The sequence below is a fragment of the Botryllus schlosseri genome, chromosome 6 (assembly GCF_051294905.1).
Source record: "Botryllus schlosseri isolate E-star chromosome 6, Bs_hap1, whole genome shotgun sequence".
Taxonomy (NCBI): domain Eukaryota; kingdom Metazoa; phylum Chordata; class Ascidiacea; order Stolidobranchia; family Styelidae; genus Botryllus; species Botryllus schlosseri.
Genome location: NC_137241.1, coordinates 21,471,029 through 21,492,309, shown reverse-complemented (window position 1 = coordinate 21,492,309; position 21,281 = coordinate 21,471,029). Strand labels below are relative to the sequence as shown.

Here is a 21,281-nt window from a genome sequence, read left to right as displayed (position 1 = left end):
AAACTGCAGACATAGGTCGTATATAAGTCATTCGGTTTACCTTAGTTATCTATAATATAACAATGGTCCGGGGAATGGGGATCAGTGACATCGCGCCATCTAGTGATTATATATGAAAGCTGTGGTGGTGGTGTGGTGGTGCACTACTGCACATGGTACGTCACAGGTCTCAGCTCAGCACATGTGGAATGCGAATGGCCGAACACTATTGCGCAATCTCCCCGTCGGTGAGCGCGTAAAGTGGTTTCTTTGCTTCATCCTTCAGATATGTTAGCTGTAATAGTTAGTTTTGTTAGCTTTGTTGCAATGGGTCGTTGCTTGTTTGCGCATGAAGGGATAGTTCTGAGGAGCCGTGTACTAGGCCACGTACCGCCAAGATTATACGAAGTTTCAGGCATCAGTGGTTTACCGTGAGATACCTCTCTCTGCCCTAGTGAAAAAGTGACATTATGTAGCTGTGGGGGACTCAAGCAGTATAGCACCAAGAGTTGAACTAATTAAACTAGTATGGCTGGAAGCTGTTTCCGGGAGTCCTAAACAAGACTGTTACCAGTGACTCATCTATAACCTTCCACAACTTGCACTATAGTAATTGATCAACCAACTCCCCTAGAAAAAATAGAGATATTTGAAAACTAAACACTACCCCAGAGTCTTTTCGGCACCCGTGTCGCAATCGTGTGCGATGGTGTATTGATTTGATAAAAAAAATCATGATGATGAAAAAAAACGAAACATGAATATATAAATTTCGCATACCATGATTTGCGGATGGAATTTCATTTAGCTCCTTAAAAGATGTTTTATATTGAGACACCCGTACTTGAAACTCAAAAAACTGTATCTGAGTTAATGAGTAGACCATCACTACAGTTTGGTTTGTGAATTATTTTTCATTTCTCACTTTTTCTGTATGTATGCTGTTATGCCAGTGTATCAGTATTCTGATACTCCAGCGCGAAAGATTCTGTGGTCCGGCCATTTCATGCATTCATACTTGAGACTTTCTGTCAATGCAGAAATACTAATATATTGGTATATCTACCATACTTCTCTGCACTTCCAAACTAACCATGGACGATCAGATGAGACGGATTCGAAAACGCTTGGCGAAGCAGAAGCAGCACAAGTTGCAACTGCAGAAAAGGAGACAGTTGCTTCTGGAGGCAGAAGAAAACCCCACAAAGACAGCCGAAACCGAGTACTCGAATCTGCATGGAAATGAACTTGGTGAAACGCCACAGAAAAAACAAATTGACACGCCAAAGTTGAAGAAAAAACGAAAACAAGACGCTGATTCTGAAATCGAAGTTCAGAATGGCATGAAGAAGAAAAGGTCATCCAAAAAAACGATTTCCAAAGACGAAAACAGCAAATCTTCAAGCATATCCAATGATGATGTAACAATTATCGATGCCAATGAGTGCGATGATGTAGAAAATGAAACCGCTGCAGGAGATGCTGAAAGTATTGATAACGAGGAATCCGCGGACGTGACGTCAAATCAGGAAGGAGAAGAGGAAACGGATCCTAGCGGTGATAACACTGACGTAAATGCCTGCTCAAACCAGCTCGTGGAAGAAACGTTACCTGAAAGTGATATGAAAGTGAAGGTGATCAAGTCTACCGTTATCGATACATCATTCAAATCATTGGAAAAACTGGGGGTGAGCGAACAGACTCTGAAAGGCATAAACGAACTCGGTTTCACACACATGACAGAGATTCAGCACAAGTCAATTCCTCCTCTACTTGAAGGAAGGGACTTACTCGCCGCAGCCAAAACAGGTAGCGGTAAAACGCTAGCCTTTCTGATCCCAGCTATCGAACTGATAAATAAATTGAAGTTCATGCCACGGAATGGCACTGGCGCCATTATCATATCGCCGACCCGTGAATTAGCGATGCAAATATACGGCGTGATGCAGGATGTGATGAAACACCACTACCATACATACGGTCTTATCATGGGCGGTAGCAGCAGAGCTTCTGAAGCGAAGAAGTTGGGTAACGGGGTTAATATATTGGTGGCGACACCGGGACGGCTTTTGGACCACCTGCAAAACACCAGTGATTTTATGTTTCGCAACTTGCAATGTCTAATCATTGACGAAGCGGACAGGATCCTGGAAGTCGGCTTCGAAGAAGAGATGAAACAGATTGTGAGGATTCTGCCGCAAAGGAGGCAGACTATGTTGTTTTCGGCCACACAGACGAAGCGCATTGAGGATTTAGCGAGGATATCATTGAAAAAGATGCCGTTATACGTGGGTGTCGATGACAACAAGGACCAAGCGACAGTTGAAGGTTTGGAACAGGGATATGTCGTGTGCCCGTCGGAAAAGAGATTTCTTCTGTTGTTCACTTTCTTGAAACGGAACCGGGACAAGAAGATCATGGTGTTTTTTTCATCCTGCATGAGCGTCAAGTACCATTTCGAGCTGTTGAATTATATCGATCTGCCGTGTATGGCGATTCACGGAAGGCAAAAGCAGACGAAACGGACTGCGACATTTTTCCAGTTCTGTAACGAAGAGAAAGGTACTCTGCTTTGTACTGATGTGGCCGCGCGCGGTTTGGATATACCGGAAGTCGATTGGATCGTACAGTGCGATCCTCCAGATGATCCGAAAGAATATATTCACCGTGTGGGCAGGACTGCGCGTGGCGTGAACGGAAAAGGGCATGCACTGCTCATTCTCTTGCCTGACGAGTTGGGATTTTTAAGATATCTTCGACACGCCAAAGTGGCCCTGAACGAGTTTGAATTCTCCTGGTCGAAAATTGCGAACATACAACCGCAACTGGAAAGGCTGATCGAAAAGAACTATTTCTTACACAAGTCGTCCCAAGAGGCGTACAAGTCGTACGTGCGCGCTTACTCGTCTCACAGCTTGAAGGATATTTACGACGTGCAAAAGCTTGACCTGATCAAAGTGGCCAACTCGTTCGGTTTCAAAGTTCCCCCGCACGTTGATCTGGACGTCCACGGAAAGAGGCGGGCGATCGCAAGAAGGCAGAATTCGAAGGGATACGGTTATCAAGGAAACAAGAAAAACGAAAATAAAAGTAAAATCTATAAGCCTGTTCAGAAGAAGGGAGCGAAGAAGTTTACTAGATAACACTGCTACCTTGGTATCGTCGAATTTATTTTATCGAGCGTTGACTGCTTCAGGCTATATTCATTCCTACTGGATGGTGGAATTGAGGAGGTTGGGAGACCTGCCTACCATGGTGAAATGCGAGGTACCAGCTAAACTCTTGACGTTTTGTGATACCAATGAAGAAATTTCTCACTTGACAACTTGGTTTATTTGAAAATGACCACAATTTTTCTGAATAAAGCAGCAACACTCTATACATAATACGTCACATTGCATATCACTCATTTGACTTTGGAGTATACGTAACTTCTCAGCAGCACAGCGCTAATTCTAGAGTTATCAACAGTGTGGTACATTTCCAAGGCATTGATTTAGTGGTCATGTGTCATTGGAGAAATACATGTGGTGTTGCCAACATTAATGCGGAACCTATGATAATTATGAATCGGATTCTACAGCAGCAAGTATATGATCTGGGGAAGGTCTAAAGCAATAATTTCGCAGCTGAGAAAATCTAGTTGGAAAAAGAAATGAACAAAAAGTATAATCATTTATATCTTGGACGAGATCGTTTGGTGTAATCCTCCAGTTTTCATATACACTGGATGTCCAACACCAACGTCTATATTTTCAAACATCTAGGAAGACAGATCTTACACAACATATTAGCTTGTCTTTGAAACGGGGTCCTAAAAATTCCATATCTTCGATACGCAGTACCATCTCGCCAGTAGTCAATTGCACGAAAGGCTACCAGAATGCATTGCATAGTGTTATGCCAACGTGAAAGTCCCAGTACCATAGCATGTGTTGCACTTGCGCATCAAAAGTACTTTGAAAATATACATACAAGTGGTGTGCTATTGATACACAAACGTTCACACGCCACCCGGATTTTTCTACATTTCTTTTGATACTGATATCCGCTTCAATTTGAACTGAGCGCTGTGGGACATGACAGCTTCGTCTTATTTTGAGGCGATAGAAAGTTTCTGAACGAATAATTCAAGCAATGCTACGCATTAGAATATTATATTGATTACTGAATCGTACGTATCATGTAGAACATATTTTAATGAAATGAGCGGCTTTGGTGAGAAGATTGCAGCAGTATACGCAGAACACTCAATACTACAGTGGATTATATAGGCAACATAAGTTCACTAGCAGTAACATATCACGAAAGTCTTGCACCCGTGTATAATGCAGCAGCAATTGAACACTGCTTCAGTCGTCCACTGCAAAACAATGCTGATATTTTCTCAAGAAAGAACACATCCTTTAAATAACACTGATCATTGCGCTGGTGACTTTGATCGAGACAACTTAGCCGAAAAATACTTCACAAAACAGAAACCTTGATCAGATATGACAGAATATCCGAAAATCTCATTTAATTCAGTTTTGTTTCGCTAAAATGAGGCTTCATTCCATCCAGTCTGTCACATCGACTTAACCCTCTGTTCCAAGTTCGGTAGAGTATTAGTGTCGACGTTGTCTGTTTCAATAATCTCGCTCAGAGTTCTTCTTTGATATCTTTCCCGTCTTGTACCGGCATCATTCTCGTCGGATAATTCGATTACGCTCATACTTCCTGAGCGTCTTGGGTAACGGAATCCGCCATTTTGTACGTCGGTCCTTTGAATTTTAGGAGAAATTGGATTTTGTAAATGAGCACTACCTACTGTAACAGGGGTGTTGATCGAGAAAAAAATCTGACCGGAGATGTACGATCCACTGCGTCTGTTTAATTCATTTACACAAGCACTTTTATTCGTGGGCAACCAAGCTGGGAGTTTGGTTGATGGAATACTCTATACACCATGCTCCACCCTTTTGTTGTATTGCAATTATGGCATTTGAAATCGGAAAAAACTTGACTTCTACAATATTTCAACGCATATGCAGAATTGCATGCTTGGAGTGGTGTATCTGAAACATTTGTTGGGCCAATGACTGAGCAGTGAGCATAAGCTAAACAATATGGCGTGTATTCCAACCCCTACAGCAGTTCAACCAGCACGGTTGAGGTTACAATAATCTACCGATATATGGGCAATGCCCAGAGTTCCACCTGTGTACGTACTAAGCCATCATATTAAACATGGCATTTAAGACTTATTGAACCATAGTTCCTAATGATTCTGATTCATGTATTGATTTCCATGTGCTGGTAATTAGCCTACTTAAGTATACATTCTGGGACATATTTCACGGGACGTATGTGATAAATGAAATATGATGGTGTATACTGTATATGTTTCTATAGGTATCAATGAATCACAAACAACTACTGCTTTGAAAGGAACATCTGCTTTCAGAATGAGGCCACACCTGACTATGAAAACCTAATGTACATCAATTTCAGGAAGTAACGATATTGTCACAGGGCAGACGTGCATGCAACTATCTTGAACTGACACCTCCAACAGAACACAGCTAGCTATCTCACCCTGCTTTTTCGGACACCTGCTTCCTGCTGACACCATGTATGCAAGGAATGAGGAATTTCTTTTGCGATCCAGGATAGCTGATCTCCCTCAAGACTTCACCTACTACAGTTTCTACCTCGCCAGTGACCAGATGGTCGGAGCTAGGATGCGATGGAGCAGTTATCAACGCATCTTCGTCCGTGCGATGGGTGGATGTTGTCCTAGGTTTGGGCCGATGTGTGCTTACCGCTGTACCACCTGAAACGGGGAAATATTGAGTGGTACCGGTACCTTTGATTTGAGATGGTGATATATCAGAGATTGGTATCGACTAGTTCATGACCCAAACTTAGCCAAAATAGCCATGAGGTGAATTGGACAGTTACGATTCCCCTAATTCTTGCCAAATATAGGACAGGACCACAGCCAGAAAAACCATCCCATATTTTTTGCTGTAGCACACATTCGAAATCAAGAAAATGTCTGGACTATGTCCCAAAGCTGATAAATCTATATTTTCTCTGGCTACGTGCCTATCTATCCAACTCAGTGGTTCTCGACATTTTTTTCTACACGGACCCCTCTTGGACCGCCACGGACTCCCTCAAGTTTTCGTTCAAAATGAGCTCAATTATCGCGTAACCGTCATATGTGTCGTGTCTACTGAATAACAGCCACACAATGACTTTTCTTGAAAATAACATCACACTATTCGTAGAAATTGGGTAGACTTTTATAGTCTCAAAACGAATTGTTGTGTTTGCTGTGTTTATTGTATTGAAAATCCGCATCTTTAATTGGATATGAACGAGTGCCGAAAATCCATTTCCACAAAGATATATTGGTTGCGAATGTAATATTAACGCATAACGCTTCCGACAACAGCTTTTTGTACGAGTTTTTATTGAATATATCACATCCGGCCTGGTCATTTCTATCTAGCATCTCATCTTCAAGTTATTTAGTGGTTATACACAGGGGAAAATGGATTTCGTGGCGAGGTTTCAATTCCTTCATTAGGACAGATTAGGAAAAAAATTCAGGAATTTCCATTTCAAACGACTGTTTACTAATTTGATGAGACTGACAACTCCAAATTCAAAATGCTATCTCCAGCATTTCATTTTTCCACAAATCCCAACAACATCGGCAGGCTATTGGTAACTTGACAAATAAAATGAGTTATCACAGCACAGTCATATATTTGATCTAAGACGAACAATAGTTGATCTCAGACGAACATTTTAATGATTTGAGTATCAAGTTTTAGCAATTATGAAGCGAAACTGTCTCATGCTTTTTCTAATTGAAAAGTATAAAATAAGGTTTTCAATAACTTTACAAATCTAGAGGTTTCGCGGGCCCCCCCCGTTGAGAACCACTGATCTAACTGCATACTTCGTGATAGGCTTGGTGCCGAATATGCAACATATCAAGTCAAGAGCCTTCTAGAAATTATGAAACCCACTAGGCCACTATCATAGCACCCAAGACACCCAAGAATTCTTCAAACTAGCCTGCAACGCAGCCCAAGCTCAATTGACCTTGAAACAGGTTAAGCATTCACACGACTCTATTATTTTAGTAACAAATTCATCAACATTTGTACTTGCATGAAAAGTAAATGGAAAGTAGGAAGTATGAATGAATGAATGTCCTATCACAGTGTGTGAAGGGAAGGTGTGAGAAGTACTTGTTAATACAATAACCATAATATTTACTCGAACAATATGTCGAGGCAATATCGCAGTGAGTAGTTGCTCTCGAAATCAGATTTTGAAATATTGACCACACTATTGGAGATGGTGGAACAATTTGCTATGGTAAATATGCAAAGTCAAACAGGCAGGCAGAGGTAAAAGCGGCCTTGGATGCTCCAATTTCATTTTTTGACTACAATGATGTCACAACGTACAAATTCCAAAATTTCAGGATGCCTACACCAGTGACAGAGCCGGATCTTTCATACCGTACAGATACTCTGGTAGAGCTACACAATTACGATTTCGGGCTTCCGGCCACGTGCGTAGGCCCATACATAAATACATAGATAGCCTACTCAGAACATTGCTGAATGCTTAGGTTGGCTAAAAATCTCAGTAGTATCTTTTAATTCAGAGAAGCTATGTACTGGTATTGAAATTCGGGAGTCTGACTCTGAAAAGGATTAGAATACTTTGTGGCAATGACTTGATGAAGAAAGGAGTTACCGGTAAAAGAAATAGAAAATAAAAAAATATTTCAAGTAACTCGGGTCACTCGCACAAATAAATATTTTGTTGCCAATCATAATCAGCAATAAATATGCTCAAAGTGATAAGTTAATCAGTAAATTTGTACAGAAACGTAAGATTCGTAACAGGAACAACACACTTCACGTAACGGTAGGAACAGCTGTAGCGATCGGTGCAAATAAATTTTCTGGCATGCTAGCAGTAGAGGATGACGACTCACTTCCGAGATCAAAAGTCTCCACATTGCAACCGTACGCCATCGGAGTCAACTTCAGCACGCTGTGGAGCTTGCACTCGATGTAGGGCAGCTCGTCGTACTTTTTGTCCAAGAAATACGCGAGCAGACACCGCATGACGGCCTGATGACATATGACGAGCACGTTTTCCGAGTGCTCCAGCTCCATGATGACCGGCTCCAGCCGCTGAACAAGGTCATAGTAGGACTCGCCCATCGGATACCGATAATAAAACTTGTCCTGGTCGCGCATCGCGAATTCCTCGGGATAATTTTGCTGGATTTCCTCGTAGGTCATTTCCTCGCAGACTCCGGCAAATATTTCGTTGAGCGCCTTCCAATGCTCGATTTCGACGGTGAGATGCTCGGCGGTTTGGATGGTTCTTTTCAGCTGACTGGTCCATACTTTCAAGTCGGGTATGCTTTGCCGCTCGATGAATTCGGCCAATTTCATGGAGAACTGCTGCCCGTTGGCAGATAAATTTGCGTCACCACCAATCTGCCCGGTTAAGTTCATTTCGCTCTCCCCATGTCGACACATATATATGGAGCGTGGCGTTAAGTGAGTGTTCATCAAGTAATAAATGATTCGTCCTTGTATGTGGTCGATTACTTTGTTCACGACAAAGCGCTGTCCGATATCGAAAATTTGAATGAACGACAGTTCTTTGTCGTGAGTCAGGTCCAGTTTCTCGTAGCACTTCTTGTAATTGTCAATTCGTTTTGTGAAGTCCTGCCGGGCCAGCTCGGGATTGATCCCTTTATAATCGGGGCCGTTAATTTTCACTTCTGTGATATTGTTCTCAATGATCTCATCTCGGTCGCATACAATTTCAATAAAGAAAATCTTGTATCGCTCTTCTTTACAAAAATCAACGATTAAAGTCCTTCTAGAACGTGTCGTGTTAGTGGCGTCAAAAATCGCGATTTGTCCACCTTCTTCAATCCATTTTTTTATGTCCTTAAAAGCAGTGAGCGCACATTCTCTCCTAAGTTGCAACGCTTCTTCGTTGGCTGGGTCGAAAAAATCGTGCGACTTAAAGGAAGCCACGGTCTTCCGTCTGTAAGCTCCGAGATTGAATACCCTTGTTTGCAGTCCAATCCAGTTGAGATAGCGGCATAGCTTCTGACTAATGTACGTTTTCCCTCTTGCTGGCAAGCCAACCATTACAATGATGGTCGGCGAATTAGTCAAGTTTGGATTGCATCTCATCCGGGATTTTGACATATTCGTATATTGTGCTGTGATGAATTATTTTGCTGTACAATAGGTTTAATTGATAGGTCCTAAATTACATATCTGCAGGTAAAAATATCCATGATTAAATGAAACTAACCAGCATCTTTGCAAGGCATATTTATGAACATGATATCAACAGTGTGTATGCTACCGGCTTATATATAGCTCACTGTATGCTATTATCGCCACAAATAGCATTCCGGGGTATCTAGTTTCAATTCCCACATAGCAGGTCGTAAAAATCTGTGATATGGTTATATCTGTATGGAATGACATGTGTTCAGGCAAGGTGCTTGGAGTGACACAAAGTAACCTATTGATCATGCTATAATTCCCCAGCAGTCAACCTCGTGTTAGTCTCTTGTCTCAACAATGGTGCCATGCGCTGAGCTCCTGATGAGGTCATGTTTGAAATGTGGATATATATCTTACATGGGATCTGTACTGATGGTTACATAATTATCCTTCACAAGGAGAGCGTGACATCCGGAGATGCTGTGAAGGCAATCCCAGTAAACGCCTCTCGATTTCCATACGAACTAGGCTAGTAGATTGAATGAAACCAATACAATAGTGGCTACTGGTTAGTAACAAACAGAATACCTTCTAACCAGATGGTAAACGTCAGTACTTTCTAGTAAGATGGTAAGCACCAATCACATAGATTTGGAATCCTATGGAAAACAGTCAGTGGACACAAGCGCAAATGACGAGTGCACGATGCTAAAATGATGTTAACGCAAACAAAATAAAATAGCAGTTAAATTTTTCAAATTGAAAGATCAACAAAGGTGACCTCCGCAAGCAATTCCCATAGAGTTGTGAAACTGCATAATTAGCAATATGAAACTACTAGATTTCGAATGCCAATTGACACATCTAAACTTGGAGATCATTCATACTTCGGAAAAGTTTAGCAAAGACCAAATATTGAATAATAATAATTGAATACACACACACACTGGTTGCTGTTGTGTAGCAAACTTTGATCAGGAGCTGATGAACTAGTAGGTGAATTCTGTTTGAGAAACCTCTATATTTGGAAAAGGTCGAAGTCTGCACAAGTGAATAGCATAAATTCCAGATAGGGTCACAAACACCAAAGTAAATGACTCAGCAGCTCAAACAATTACCACCAGTAGCAAAACAACAGTAAACTTTGGTTATCAAGATAAGTTGATTCATAGTAAGTAGGTAAATTACCTTTTAGGCCTACTCAACTACTAATCAACACCAAAATTACACAAGGAAAGTCAACAATTATACGAAGTGTTGCATATTGCCCTGTAGGCGTGTACAATACACACTAGCTACAAGCTTGACTAGCAATTGGATTTGAACTGGTAAACGGTGAAGGCAGAAACAGCAATGGTCAAGTCACGTCAAACATTTCAATTTACCATGCACCTAGTCAAATGACCATATTATCATTATAGCAATCCCAAACAATCTTTGCAGTTTGAAGGAGATTAGGGTTCACTTAACTGAATAATCAGAGATTTGGATTTGTATCAGAGAAATTTGAAAGACCCATACAAGCTCAGGTTCGTCAACTCTATCGAAGGTTTTTTAAGCACTAGATCAATAATATGCGTGCACGCAATAATACGATCATAATGTCAGCGCATTAAATTCATAAATGTCGTTTTGCACCAATGCATTTGTGCATATTCAAAGGGGTGCATAAGGTGATAATAAGCAATCCATCAATTCTTTATACAACTGGACCCTTGCTTATTACAGTGGTCATAGAAAAATCAGAATTACAAATATATGAATAGTTATCTTCGCAGTTGGCACATAGTACAGAAGACAAGACAAAAAACATCAACTGCTCAGCTTAGATTCACATCAACATCATGTAATAGCAGCTTCATCCTGGCGTTGCAATACAGAGGATGATACAATATACTGGTCAATCTACAACAATGGTTCTCAACCTTTTTTAGACACGCCCCCCTTTATGGTAGTGAAAATTTTCGCGCCCCTCTTATCGTCATATCACAAAATCCAACCGGGATGCTAGCAACCCCAACAGATTGTTTAATGGCATCGAAGGTTATGACTGTTGATGAGAGAACTCAAAAATATGGAATTCGGTCTATATATAGAGAGAAACACGCGTGAATTGGAGGTAAATCGAGCAGAACGCAAAAAAAATTCAGTTTGACCGCTTCTTTGCGCCCCCCCCCTTCAGATGCTTTCACGCCCCGCAGGTTGAGAACCACTGATCTACAACAAATACTACGGCATATCCTATTCCAAAATACACATCTTTGATTATGATTATTAGGTGCCATGTCATGTCATCTGTGAAGAATTGGATTCATCTATTGGCGCAATTTCATAATGTGCTTTCAAGACTATCTGGCTATCAAAATGACAGTGTTACTCATTTTAATGGCTCAGTAGATCGAAAAACAACATGAAGTAGCAAGTACACTAGTACATAGTCACGGCTTTGCTAATGCTCAATGTATGATTCGTTGGCGGAAAGAAGTTCGAATACAACTTTGCAACATTACAAAGAGACTAAAGACTACCGGATTGTAAAGTATTGATCGCAACCGTATTCATTTGGTTCCAGGATCACATAAAAATATCCATACGGTCTGCGGAATTTGCTGAATGGTTGCAACTAGTAACTAAGTTGAAGAATACCAGTGTGCTGAATTGACAAGAGCAGATCTACTACTTGACAATTAAGATTGAAAAAACATCATCATTAATGCTAATTTTGCAATGCTGAACTTGGGGGTCTATGGTTATGGTTGGGATATATAGGCCTATGAGGGCTACTTTCAGAGTTATTGTCGAGTTTTAAGGTTAGGTTATTGGTTATAAAGTTATTTGTTGAATTGCCGTTTTTCATTGCGTCATATGCTGATATGTCTGCCAAATATACTTGGGGGTTTTCAGTAAATATCAGTACAAAAACTCAACGCTTCATCAATGCTCTTGAAACAAGAGGTTCTGGTAACATAGTCAGTAAAATATGAAGAAGTCCATGTCGATAATACCCTGCACTCATTACATTTTTGCCTAGCGTGTCAATCGTATGGGATGCAAATTCCTCATAAGACGGCACAAGGAATGAAGTTTTACTGTTAGAAGTCATATTTGTACTGACCACACCTGGCAAAATGCTTTGGAATAGAATACCAGAACCGTTGTACTCTTCATTCATTGCTTTGGTAAATGTATCATTGAACCTTTTTGAAGCAGAATACAGTGCGTGCTTAGGCATTGTAACTGATGCTGCCAGAGATGAAAGATTAACGACAATCCCACCTTTTCCATTGGCCTGCATTTGAGGTAGGACCATTGCAGTTACCATAGCCATTGCATAGTCATTGCAGTAAATTAGTTTGGGAATGCCAGTTTTGATATCACTGTCTTTTGACTTGCTGAAGGCATTGAGAAATTCTCCATTGGCACCTAGTCCTGCGTTATTAACAAGAACTGCTATGTCCAGGTTTTCAACGACATTTGCTATCTTGGAATAATTTGCCTCAGTCGTATCATCAACAACAGACAGGTCGAGGGCCACGATTTTGGTCTTTACGTCAAACTTTTGCTCAATCTCAGTGCTTACTGTCTTCAATTTTTCACTATTCCGACTAATCAAAAGAATGTTCATTTTTCGTTTAGCAAGCTCGTACGCGATACCCTTCCCAATGCCGTCGGTAGATCCCGTAACCACAGCCCAGCTGCCAAAGCTGTTGAAATTCAGCTTCGTTGGTGTTAGATATATGATGAAATAGGACCAAATGCCGTATACCAGTCGAATAGCAATATAGAGCAGAGATAAAATTCCGATCGCACTGAACATTTTAACGTAGTTGCAATTTTCATCCATGGTAAACACTTCTCCCTTTTCCATATCTTTTCAAACAGAGCTCAAGGTACCGACGTACCGTATGGTACAGTCCAGCACGTAAATCGACGCGGAAATCCCAAGAACGACTCATCAATGAAGTATTCACTGAAAAAAATAAAAATATTGAAAAATCCTAACCGCTAAAAACATGAGTAACCAACCGCGAACAACAAGCCAGACTTGGACAACTAGAAAATTTTCAGCTTTTCCGAATTAGATTAGAATTAGAATTAGAGCTACACAGTTTTTTTCAAATTAGATTAGAATTAGAATTAGAGATACGCGATTTTTCCAAATTAGACTAGAATTAGAATTAGAGCTGCACAGTTGTTTCCAAATTAGAGTAGAATTAGAATTACCGAATTCGCAAAAACTGTTGACAATTGAATGAATTGTGAATGAGAAAGAAATACGGCAAAAAATTGATATCGAATCACAGTGCATTCCCATAACGATAAAAATGGTTAACTTCTGTGCAAAGCTTGGCTGCTCGTTTTGTACTATACCAGGGGTCACCAACACGCGGCCCGCGAGGTCATATTGCCTTGACGTGTAATGGCCCAGACACTACCAAGACCGAGACGCTTAGAAAACTGCCTGTGATAACCATCTCTTTTTCTTTGCTGCTGTTCTGTTTGTGATCGAAACTAGAATGTTGTTCGCAGACTATAAGCTACTATGCCAATGGCTAATATTCGTCGCACAATAACTACTATGACTGCACGCCCGCACGGTGTAAGTACTGCGATAGCGGCTTGGCACTGGATTTCCCTGCGCGAGAGGGATATTCTTGTAAATTCGCAGAAAAATGCCGCGGACAAGAGGCATTTTCAGGAAAACAATAAATTAGATTAGAATTAAAATTAGAGAATAGGAACATTTGACAAATTAGATTAGAATTAGAATTAGAGCATAAGAACAAATCACAAATTAGATTAGAATTAGAATTAGAGCATAGGAACAGTTCACAAATTAGATTAGAATTAGATTACTAGCAATTCGCTCTAATTTAGTGAAATTAGACAACTAGAATTATCTAGTTGTCCAAGTCTGCAACAAGCGACTGTATCTGTAGAATCAGAAGAATAGGATACAGATATGGAAACATGTCATCGTAAATTCGGAATATCGTAAGGTTTCTCATGTTACAGAAATCGGCACGTTATTTTTTTTTTGTCAAAGCAATTTATTTTCATTATAATTTCAATACAAGAAAATCAATATTATTAAAAATATCCAGGTATTCATATTATGCATTCACACTCACATTCATACGCATGAGATATACAAATTCAAAATGTTCAAACACGATTCACCCGCGCAAAATAAAGTGATTGTCGTTCCAGTTTTCGTTTGCTTCCATTCTTCGTTTCCATTCGATCATCTCCTTGATTCGACAGTCTATCCATCTTCTTCATTCGTCGATCCATTCATCTCTTTGAGTCATCCTCTTCCTTGTCCTTCTTTTATCAATCGTGTTGAATTTTCTTTTTATGTCATCGTCGCTTGGTCGGATATGAAAGTATAGAATGTAAACGTTTACATTCTATAATGAAAGACTCACTTTTTTGTATCCATTCTTTGGTTGCTTCCGTGGTTAGTATGTCGTCGTTCGGTTTTATTCTTCTGTACAATTTTTCGAATATACCTTTTATTGTATTTTTCACCCATCTATCTTCACATTTTGAGACTTCATTCTTGATATCGAAATTTTGTTTAGATCTCAAAATCTTCTTCTTGTATATTGACATTAACGTTAGAAGTAGACCGTCATCATTGGATTTATTGTATGGGAATTTATCTTGTTTTATCGTATCTATAGTCCCAAAATATTTTTTATTTCATTTAGTATTCTTATTGTCGATTTGCAGTTTGTAAACACATGTATTATAGTGTCATCTTCTTTCTTGCAAAATTTACATTCATAAAATTCAAATTTGCCATGAAATATCTTCAGCAGGCTTCGTCTGAATTTTATATAAACTAAAAGGAATCCGTCTTTAGCGATTCTATAGTTTATTACCTTTTCTTTATTTGTCAATCTGTCTTCATAATTTCCTTCAATCGAATTTATTTTATACCAATTTATTGCCGGGCTGGATATGTCGGCTCTCGCGTATAACTTTGTTAGGTCTAGGTACAGTTGTTTGAAATTTGTTTATTGCCAATCTTGTTCATTCCAACAAATAAGCCGTTTCCATGTGCGGCCACTACTTGGCTTAGCCCGCATTGGCTGAGCCAAGGAATGGTGGCCGCGTTTCCATGTATAAATTGCACACTGTAGCCTACAGTACATGATCAGCGGCCGATAAACTTCGGTGAACAAAAATTGACAATCGGTACCGGTACTTAGCGGTAAAAAGTTCGTGCTGGAGGATATCGACATTAAAGTAACTGCTAAATAATTTGTGGAATTCTATAGCTTTTAAAGATGATTCTGTCAAGATACCCGCAGAGTGGTGAACAAGGCCTATACAGCGAAAATCTTCCAAAAGGAACTTTTGCTGTAGGGTGCTACAGCGTATAGCTATGGATAATATCAGGACAGTATTTAAATCAGCAACGTTGATATCCCGCCGAGGATTGTTGTTGATGCGTCCTACCAAATACCGCCGATGTAGCGCAGGTCGCCCACCATTGGAGCCTATCCTTTCAACTGACTATAATTTTATAGGCTACAAATTCGTCTCTGTTTGCATGTTTCGAATATTATGTTAGCCTTCTAGCCTGATAGCTAGTCGTGAAGGCGGACTATGGGCTGCGTCATCCACATTCCACATGCTGGCAATTTGCTGCAAATGTCGTTCCGCCCACTCCTTCAAGAATTCCAGCTGTTCGTCGAGGTCGTCGCTTAGAGCCTTTATTATTCTTCCAGATTCCAATTTCCTTCTCTTGGCGTTCCTTGGAGTCAGACTTGGACAACTAGATAATTCTAGTTGTCTAATTTCACTAAATTAGAGCGAAATGCCAGTAATCTAATTCTAATCTAATTTGTGAAATGCTTCCATGCTCTAATTCTAATTCTAATCTAATTTGTGAAATGTTCTTATGCTCTAATTCTAATTCTAATCTAATTTGTGAAATGTCCGTATTCTCTAATTCTAGTTCTAATCTAATTATTGTTTTCCTGAAAATGCCTCTTTGTCCGAGGCATATTGCACTATTGCAGTGAGTTAAAAAGAATATCTCTCTTGCGCAGGGAAATCCAGTGCCAAGCCGCCATCGCCTTACTTACACCGTGCAGTCATAGTAGATATTATGACAATTATAGCCTGCTAGAGTAGCTTGTAGTCTGCGAACAACATTCTAGTTACTAAAACTTTACGTTAGTACATCGCCACTCTGACTAACATGGGCGATGCCCACGGTTACCATAGAAGAAGTAATGTTTTATTAAAGTATAGTAAAAATCGAGCCAAGCTTGGTGTACAGAAGTTAACCATTCTCATGTTTATGGGAATGCACTGTTGTTGCTGTTGTTTATTAAACAAAAATATGTGGCGCTTATCGCCTCACGGCCTTTTGCACCACGCACTGTGATTTGATGTGAACTGCATTTTGCAGTATTCCTTTCCCATGTACAATTTCATTCAATTTTCAAGTTTTTGCGAACTAAGTGGCTCTAATTCTAATTCTAATCTAATCTGGAAAAAGCTTAGTAGCTCTAATTCTAATTCTAATCTAATTTGAAAAAAGCTGTGTAGCTCTAATTATAATTCTAATCTAATTTGGAAAAACTGTGCAGCTCTAATTCTAATTCTAATCTAGTTTGAAAAAAACTGTGGAGCTCTAATTCTAATTCTAATCTAATTCTGAAAAGCTGAAAATTTTCTAGTTGTCCAAGTCTGCTTGGAGTACCGTACCTGCATAAAAAAATGAATACCGGTAATAAGCTATACACAGTATACATCAGTGATTCCCAACCGCGGCCCTGAGGGCCGCATGCGGCCCCCAGCTAGCCTTTTTGCGGCCCACACAAAAATATTGAGAATTCGATTTATGAAAAAAAATTATATTTATAAAATACTCTTGCTTGGCTTGGAGTCCGTAGTTTTCAATTAGGATTACAGGCAAGTTATGAGTAGACTGCTAAGATTACGTCACTGCTGTTTCAAGTTTCCAAGTACCTTAATTATTGGGTACTCTTCGACCAAGATAAATTACGCAAGATTTATAGAAGTGGGCATATTGGCGTTGGCCATTACCGCACCACGACGCACGAAGACATATAAAGTTTTAGGCCATGTAACATGCGACTCCAAGGAGTGTGCCAGAACGATCGGCAGCGAGAAAACCTTGGCCGAAAAGGACTGCCCTTATACGCTGACCGAAAACTTCGTTATGTGTATTCAAAATACATATAATTGACCATAGGCGCCTAAATGACTGGCGTCAACTGTTCCTGTCTTGGCAATCTGAACGTCACGAGACAAATAGGCTGCCATCCCTCAGGGAAGAATTATATGCCAGTGAAGAACTACCAATTTGAAATCGTGTGCATCTTTTAGTTTAGTACGTTTGGGCGATTCTATATTTTTTGATATAGCAGACTGGGGGTCACGAAATACCAAATAACATCATGTAACGAAGTTGTACCAACGGGTCCTCCCGTCCGAATATGTTTATTATTATTTACGGGCCCTACAGTTTCCAAGACACCTCACTCAGCTCTACCGGTAAATCTGATTACGTGAGCAGAGAGGACAAATAATTGATAGCAATATATATGCAATTCCCGATATTATTGACCCATTTTATTTTGAATTATCGAAAATTTTCGCGCTGGCTCACTAAACGGGATCCTGATTTCGTGGCAGAAGCGAACAACGGCACGGGGGGTCGGTTTATCACCCTATGGGAGCTCAATACCTAAGTGTTTTAAGGGGCCTGACGAAGTGCTGTTTCGTTCCTGCCAACGGGTATACGCCCGAAGATGTTTAATTATTATTGAGTGGTCCTGCCTTTTCAAACACAACTCACTCGGCTCAACCGGTCAATCTGATTACGTGAACAGAAAGAGGATAAAATTTGATACCAATATATATGCAATTCCCGATTATATATTGACCGATTCAATCATGAATTATAGAAATTTTTCGCGCTTGGCGCGATTTGTCGAGAGAAGCTGCCTAAAACGGACACCCGATTTAGATGATAAATAGCGGTCAACAGTCATCTAGCCTGAGTGGGTCTGGGGGCTTCGAAGTTCGGTTTATCACCCTATGGGGGCCCAAGAGAAACGTTTTTTTTTTGGGGGGGCTGACGAAGTGCTGTTACGGCCCTGGGTATTGATAACTAATTTACGGATAGATGTGCAACAAGTGACTCACGATTGAATACGCCGAGATGCGTACTGCTTAGCAGGCAAAAAGCAGCATAATTGGTAGTCCTATAGCTCGCGACCCAAGCGTCCGAATAATTTGATATGTCTGTGTTTATCGAAAGCAAGTGTCGCACTGATTCCAAAAATACGAATTGAAATCTCGCCAGGGCAATAAAACTACTTCGAGACTTTTGTTTTCTGCGAGTATTCTAGTCCATTCCTCGTTTGGTTTGTCTTTGTGGAGTACTTCGTTTGAGTATAATCTACTATTAATTTTGTTTTTAATAGTTATAGTATCTAAAATATATCTAGACGAGTCGTATCTGATATAGCAATGGAATCGTTGCTGACTCATCAAATATGACGTCATCAGAGATTACAGTCAAGTTCATGTCAGTGTTGTACCATAGTGTCCCACAATGGTACCAATCGAAAGCTACCGCGGTACTGATTGCGAAAATGCGAATTTTATTCGGCTCGTGGTCCTGGAACCCCCCAAAACCAGCCTTGAATATTGCATTGCAACGGAGTTTGGTATTGTGACGCACCAAATCCGTCTGGTATGTTACGGCGCGGCTCAGGAGCAAGTCCGCTTGAGAGTGAGAGTGTGAAAGGTGAATGCTCAATCGGTTGCGCAACAATCGCCAATACGCTAGCTAGCGGTTTGTGCTGCTCCTCACCTGCTCCCAGACGGCATGGCTGTGTCACATAATACCAAACTCCGGTACAATGCAACACTTGAGGTTGATTTTTGGGGGTTCCAGGACCACGAGCCAAATACAATTCGTATTTTCGCAATCAGTACCGCGGTAGCTTTCGATTGGTACTAATTTTATTAATTTTCGCGCTCGGCAGCGGCAAGCCGGTCAAAATTTACCGTAAAATTGCCTTTGGCCAAATGGAAAGTGTGACGTGTAGACCAATCGCAGTGAGCCGTCAGTCACATTTGCTTGTGTCCACACCCTTGTAGGACACTATGGTTGTACAGTATATCGTAAAGTATCAGCATAGTGTCCTATATGGTGTCGACACAAGCAAATCTCACGGCTCAGTGAAATTGTATCACGTCACACTTTCCATTTGGCTCAAGGCAATTTGACGGTAATTTTTGACCGACTTGCCGAGCATCAAATTTGATAAAACGGGTATCAATCGAAAGCTGACGCTGTACATTGTTGAGGATATTGGCAGTGTGACGCAGCGATGCTGTCTGGCGAAATGAGAGAATAGCTCAAGGGCAAGGATGCGGCTGCGTGGCAAGAGTGAGATGAGCTGACGTCGCGGCAATAGCAATGTGCAATGGTGTCGACACAGGCAAATCTCACGCCTCAGTGAAATTGTAACACGTCACAATTTCCATTTGGCTACAGGCAATTTGACGGTCATTTTTGACCGGCTTGCCGAGGATTAACTTTAGTAAAACGGGTATCAATCGAAAGCTGACTCTGCACTGATTACGAAAATATAAATTTTATTCCGTTCGCGGCCCTGGAACTCCCACAATCAGCCTCGAATTTTTCATTGTTATGGAGATTGGCATTGGGATGCAACACTGCTGTCTGGCGAAACGAGAGAGTAGCTCACGACGCAACAATGCTGTCTGGCGAAACGTGAGAGTAGCTCAAGAGAAAAAGAGCTCTGTATTCCTAACCTGAGTCCCACGTGGTACCGTGGGCCTACGAATGCGACGACCAGATGAGATATTAAATATTGAATGATTGCGGGCCTTCTAAATCTGTGAAGTTACCGCTTCTATCAACTCTACCGGTAAATCTTATAATGGCAACGTATATACAGGACCGTAGCAGAGTCGCACCCTAACCCTCAATTAAGTGGGGAGGGTGGCAAGCTCGAATGGCGGTCTAAAATTATTCCGTAAATAAACATAAATATATAGACATGGAGTAATTTGGGTAGATTAAATATACTTGAAAATTCTCTTCGCGCATGGCGCGATTTAATGTCTTGATTTTAATAAGTAGCCTACTCCATCCCCAAGAAAAAAATGAATTTAATTTAATATATATGATTAGGCATTTTGATGCCGTTCATATACAATATACATGTTCAAATGTCAGATGTTCATATACGTGCCTAATTGGTGGCACTGAATAGTTCCTGTCTTGGCAATCTGAGAAAATACCGCACCCCGTGATGAAATGTCAACTTTGAATTGTGCGGCTGTGCGCGTCTCACGAAAGACGTTCTACATTTTGTTCAGTCTGGTACATTTGTGCTATTCCAACATTTTATAAAGATATAACAGCCGGGAGGTCACGAACTACAAAGATGCAACAGATTTATTTATAACAACGCCCGTCCCCCCGTAGATGTAGATTGTAGAGTAGATGTATAATCAATATAATTGTATATCATTAAAACGTGCCCTGAACTTTCGAAGACACCATGCACCTCCCTTAGCTCGACCGATAAATTTGACCACGCGGGCAATTATATGATATGCAATTAATAATATTATTGACCAGGCTTGAATTAAAAAATTTCTTTGCGCCTCGCGGCAATATTTTCGGTATCCCGGGTGAGCCTATTTGACAGTGAAGTCGGACTTTCGGGTAACCGTGACATGAGAGGTCTAGGGCAGTGCTTCCCAACCTTTTTCAGTTTGCGGCACACCTCGCATGAGATATGACAGAACTAATGGTGTTTTGTGGTATTCATGGTGTTTTCGACTGCAATGGTCATTTACACCAGACCGGTATTCTTTATTTTGATTCCGTTGCTGCCGACTTGTAGTACGGCCCACTTCTTGACTTTTTAAGACAACGCTTACGCGGGTGAGATGGCGAGTATAGGAGCCTGTGTATAGATATAC

At 40.6% G+C, this 21,281-nt stretch overlaps 3 protein-coding genes across 3 annotated transcripts; 1 reads left to right on the top strand and 2 right to left on the bottom strand.

Annotated features, from left to right (window-relative positions):
- Positions 1-929: 929 nt before the first annotated feature.
- On the top strand, positions 930-3,365 carry LOC145441506 (uncharacterized). Its single transcript, XM_080319389.1, has one exon. It carries the CDS (start codon positions 1,074-1,076, stop codon positions 3,120-3,122), a length of 2,049 nt encoding a protein of 682 aa, XP_080175515.1. The 5' UTR covers positions 930-1,073; the 3' UTR covers positions 3,123-3,365.
- A 752-nt stretch (positions 3,366-4,117) lies between these two features.
- Positions 4,118-9,233, bottom strand: LOC145441507 (6-phosphofructo-2-kinase/fructose-2,6-bisphosphatase 4-like). Its single transcript, XM_080319390.1, has 3 exons — positions 7,991-9,233; positions 5,557-5,794; positions 4,118-4,742 (listed from the first exon to the last, which is right to left on the bottom strand). The coding sequence occupies exons 1-3, from the start codon at positions 9,231-9,233 to the stop codon at positions 4,547-4,549; spliced, it is 1,677 nt and encodes a 558-aa protein (XP_080175516.1). The 3' UTR covers positions 4,118-4,546.
- Positions 9,234-9,304: 71 nt separating this feature from the next.
- Positions 9,305-13,257, bottom strand: LOC145441508 (very-long-chain 3-oxoacyl-CoA reductase-like). The gene has a single exon (XM_080319391.1). It carries the CDS (start codon positions 13,126-13,128, stop codon positions 12,184-12,186), a length of 945 nt encoding a protein of 314 aa, XP_080175517.1. The 5' UTR covers positions 13,129-13,257; the 3' UTR covers positions 9,305-12,183.
- Positions 13,258-21,281: the final 8,024 nt, after the last annotated feature.

What these genes read in the sequence shown, in the direction of transcription:
- LOC145441506 (XM_080319389.1), top strand. Translation starts at nt 1,074, where the DNA reads ATGGACGATCAGATGAGACGGATTCGAAAACGCTTGGCGAAGCAGAAG.
- LOC145441507 (XM_080319390.1), bottom strand. Translation starts at nt 9,233, where the DNA reads ATGTCAAAATCCCGGATGAGATGCAATCCAAACTTGACTAATTCGCCG. An exon ending in GGAGACTTTTGATCTCGGAA is followed by an intron (nt 5,795 to 7,990) that starts GTGAGTCGTCAT and finishes TCCCCGTTTCAG; the next exon opens with GTGGTACAGCGGTAAGCACA. An exon ending in CAGGTGTCCGAAAAAGCAGG is followed by an intron (nt 4,743 to 5,556) that starts GTGAGATAGCTA and finishes TAAAATTCAAAG; the next exon opens with GACCGACGTACAAAATGGCG.
- LOC145441508 (XM_080319391.1), bottom strand. Translation starts at nt 13,128, where the DNA reads ATGGAAAAGGGAGAAGTGTTTACCATGGATGAAAATTGCAACTACGTT.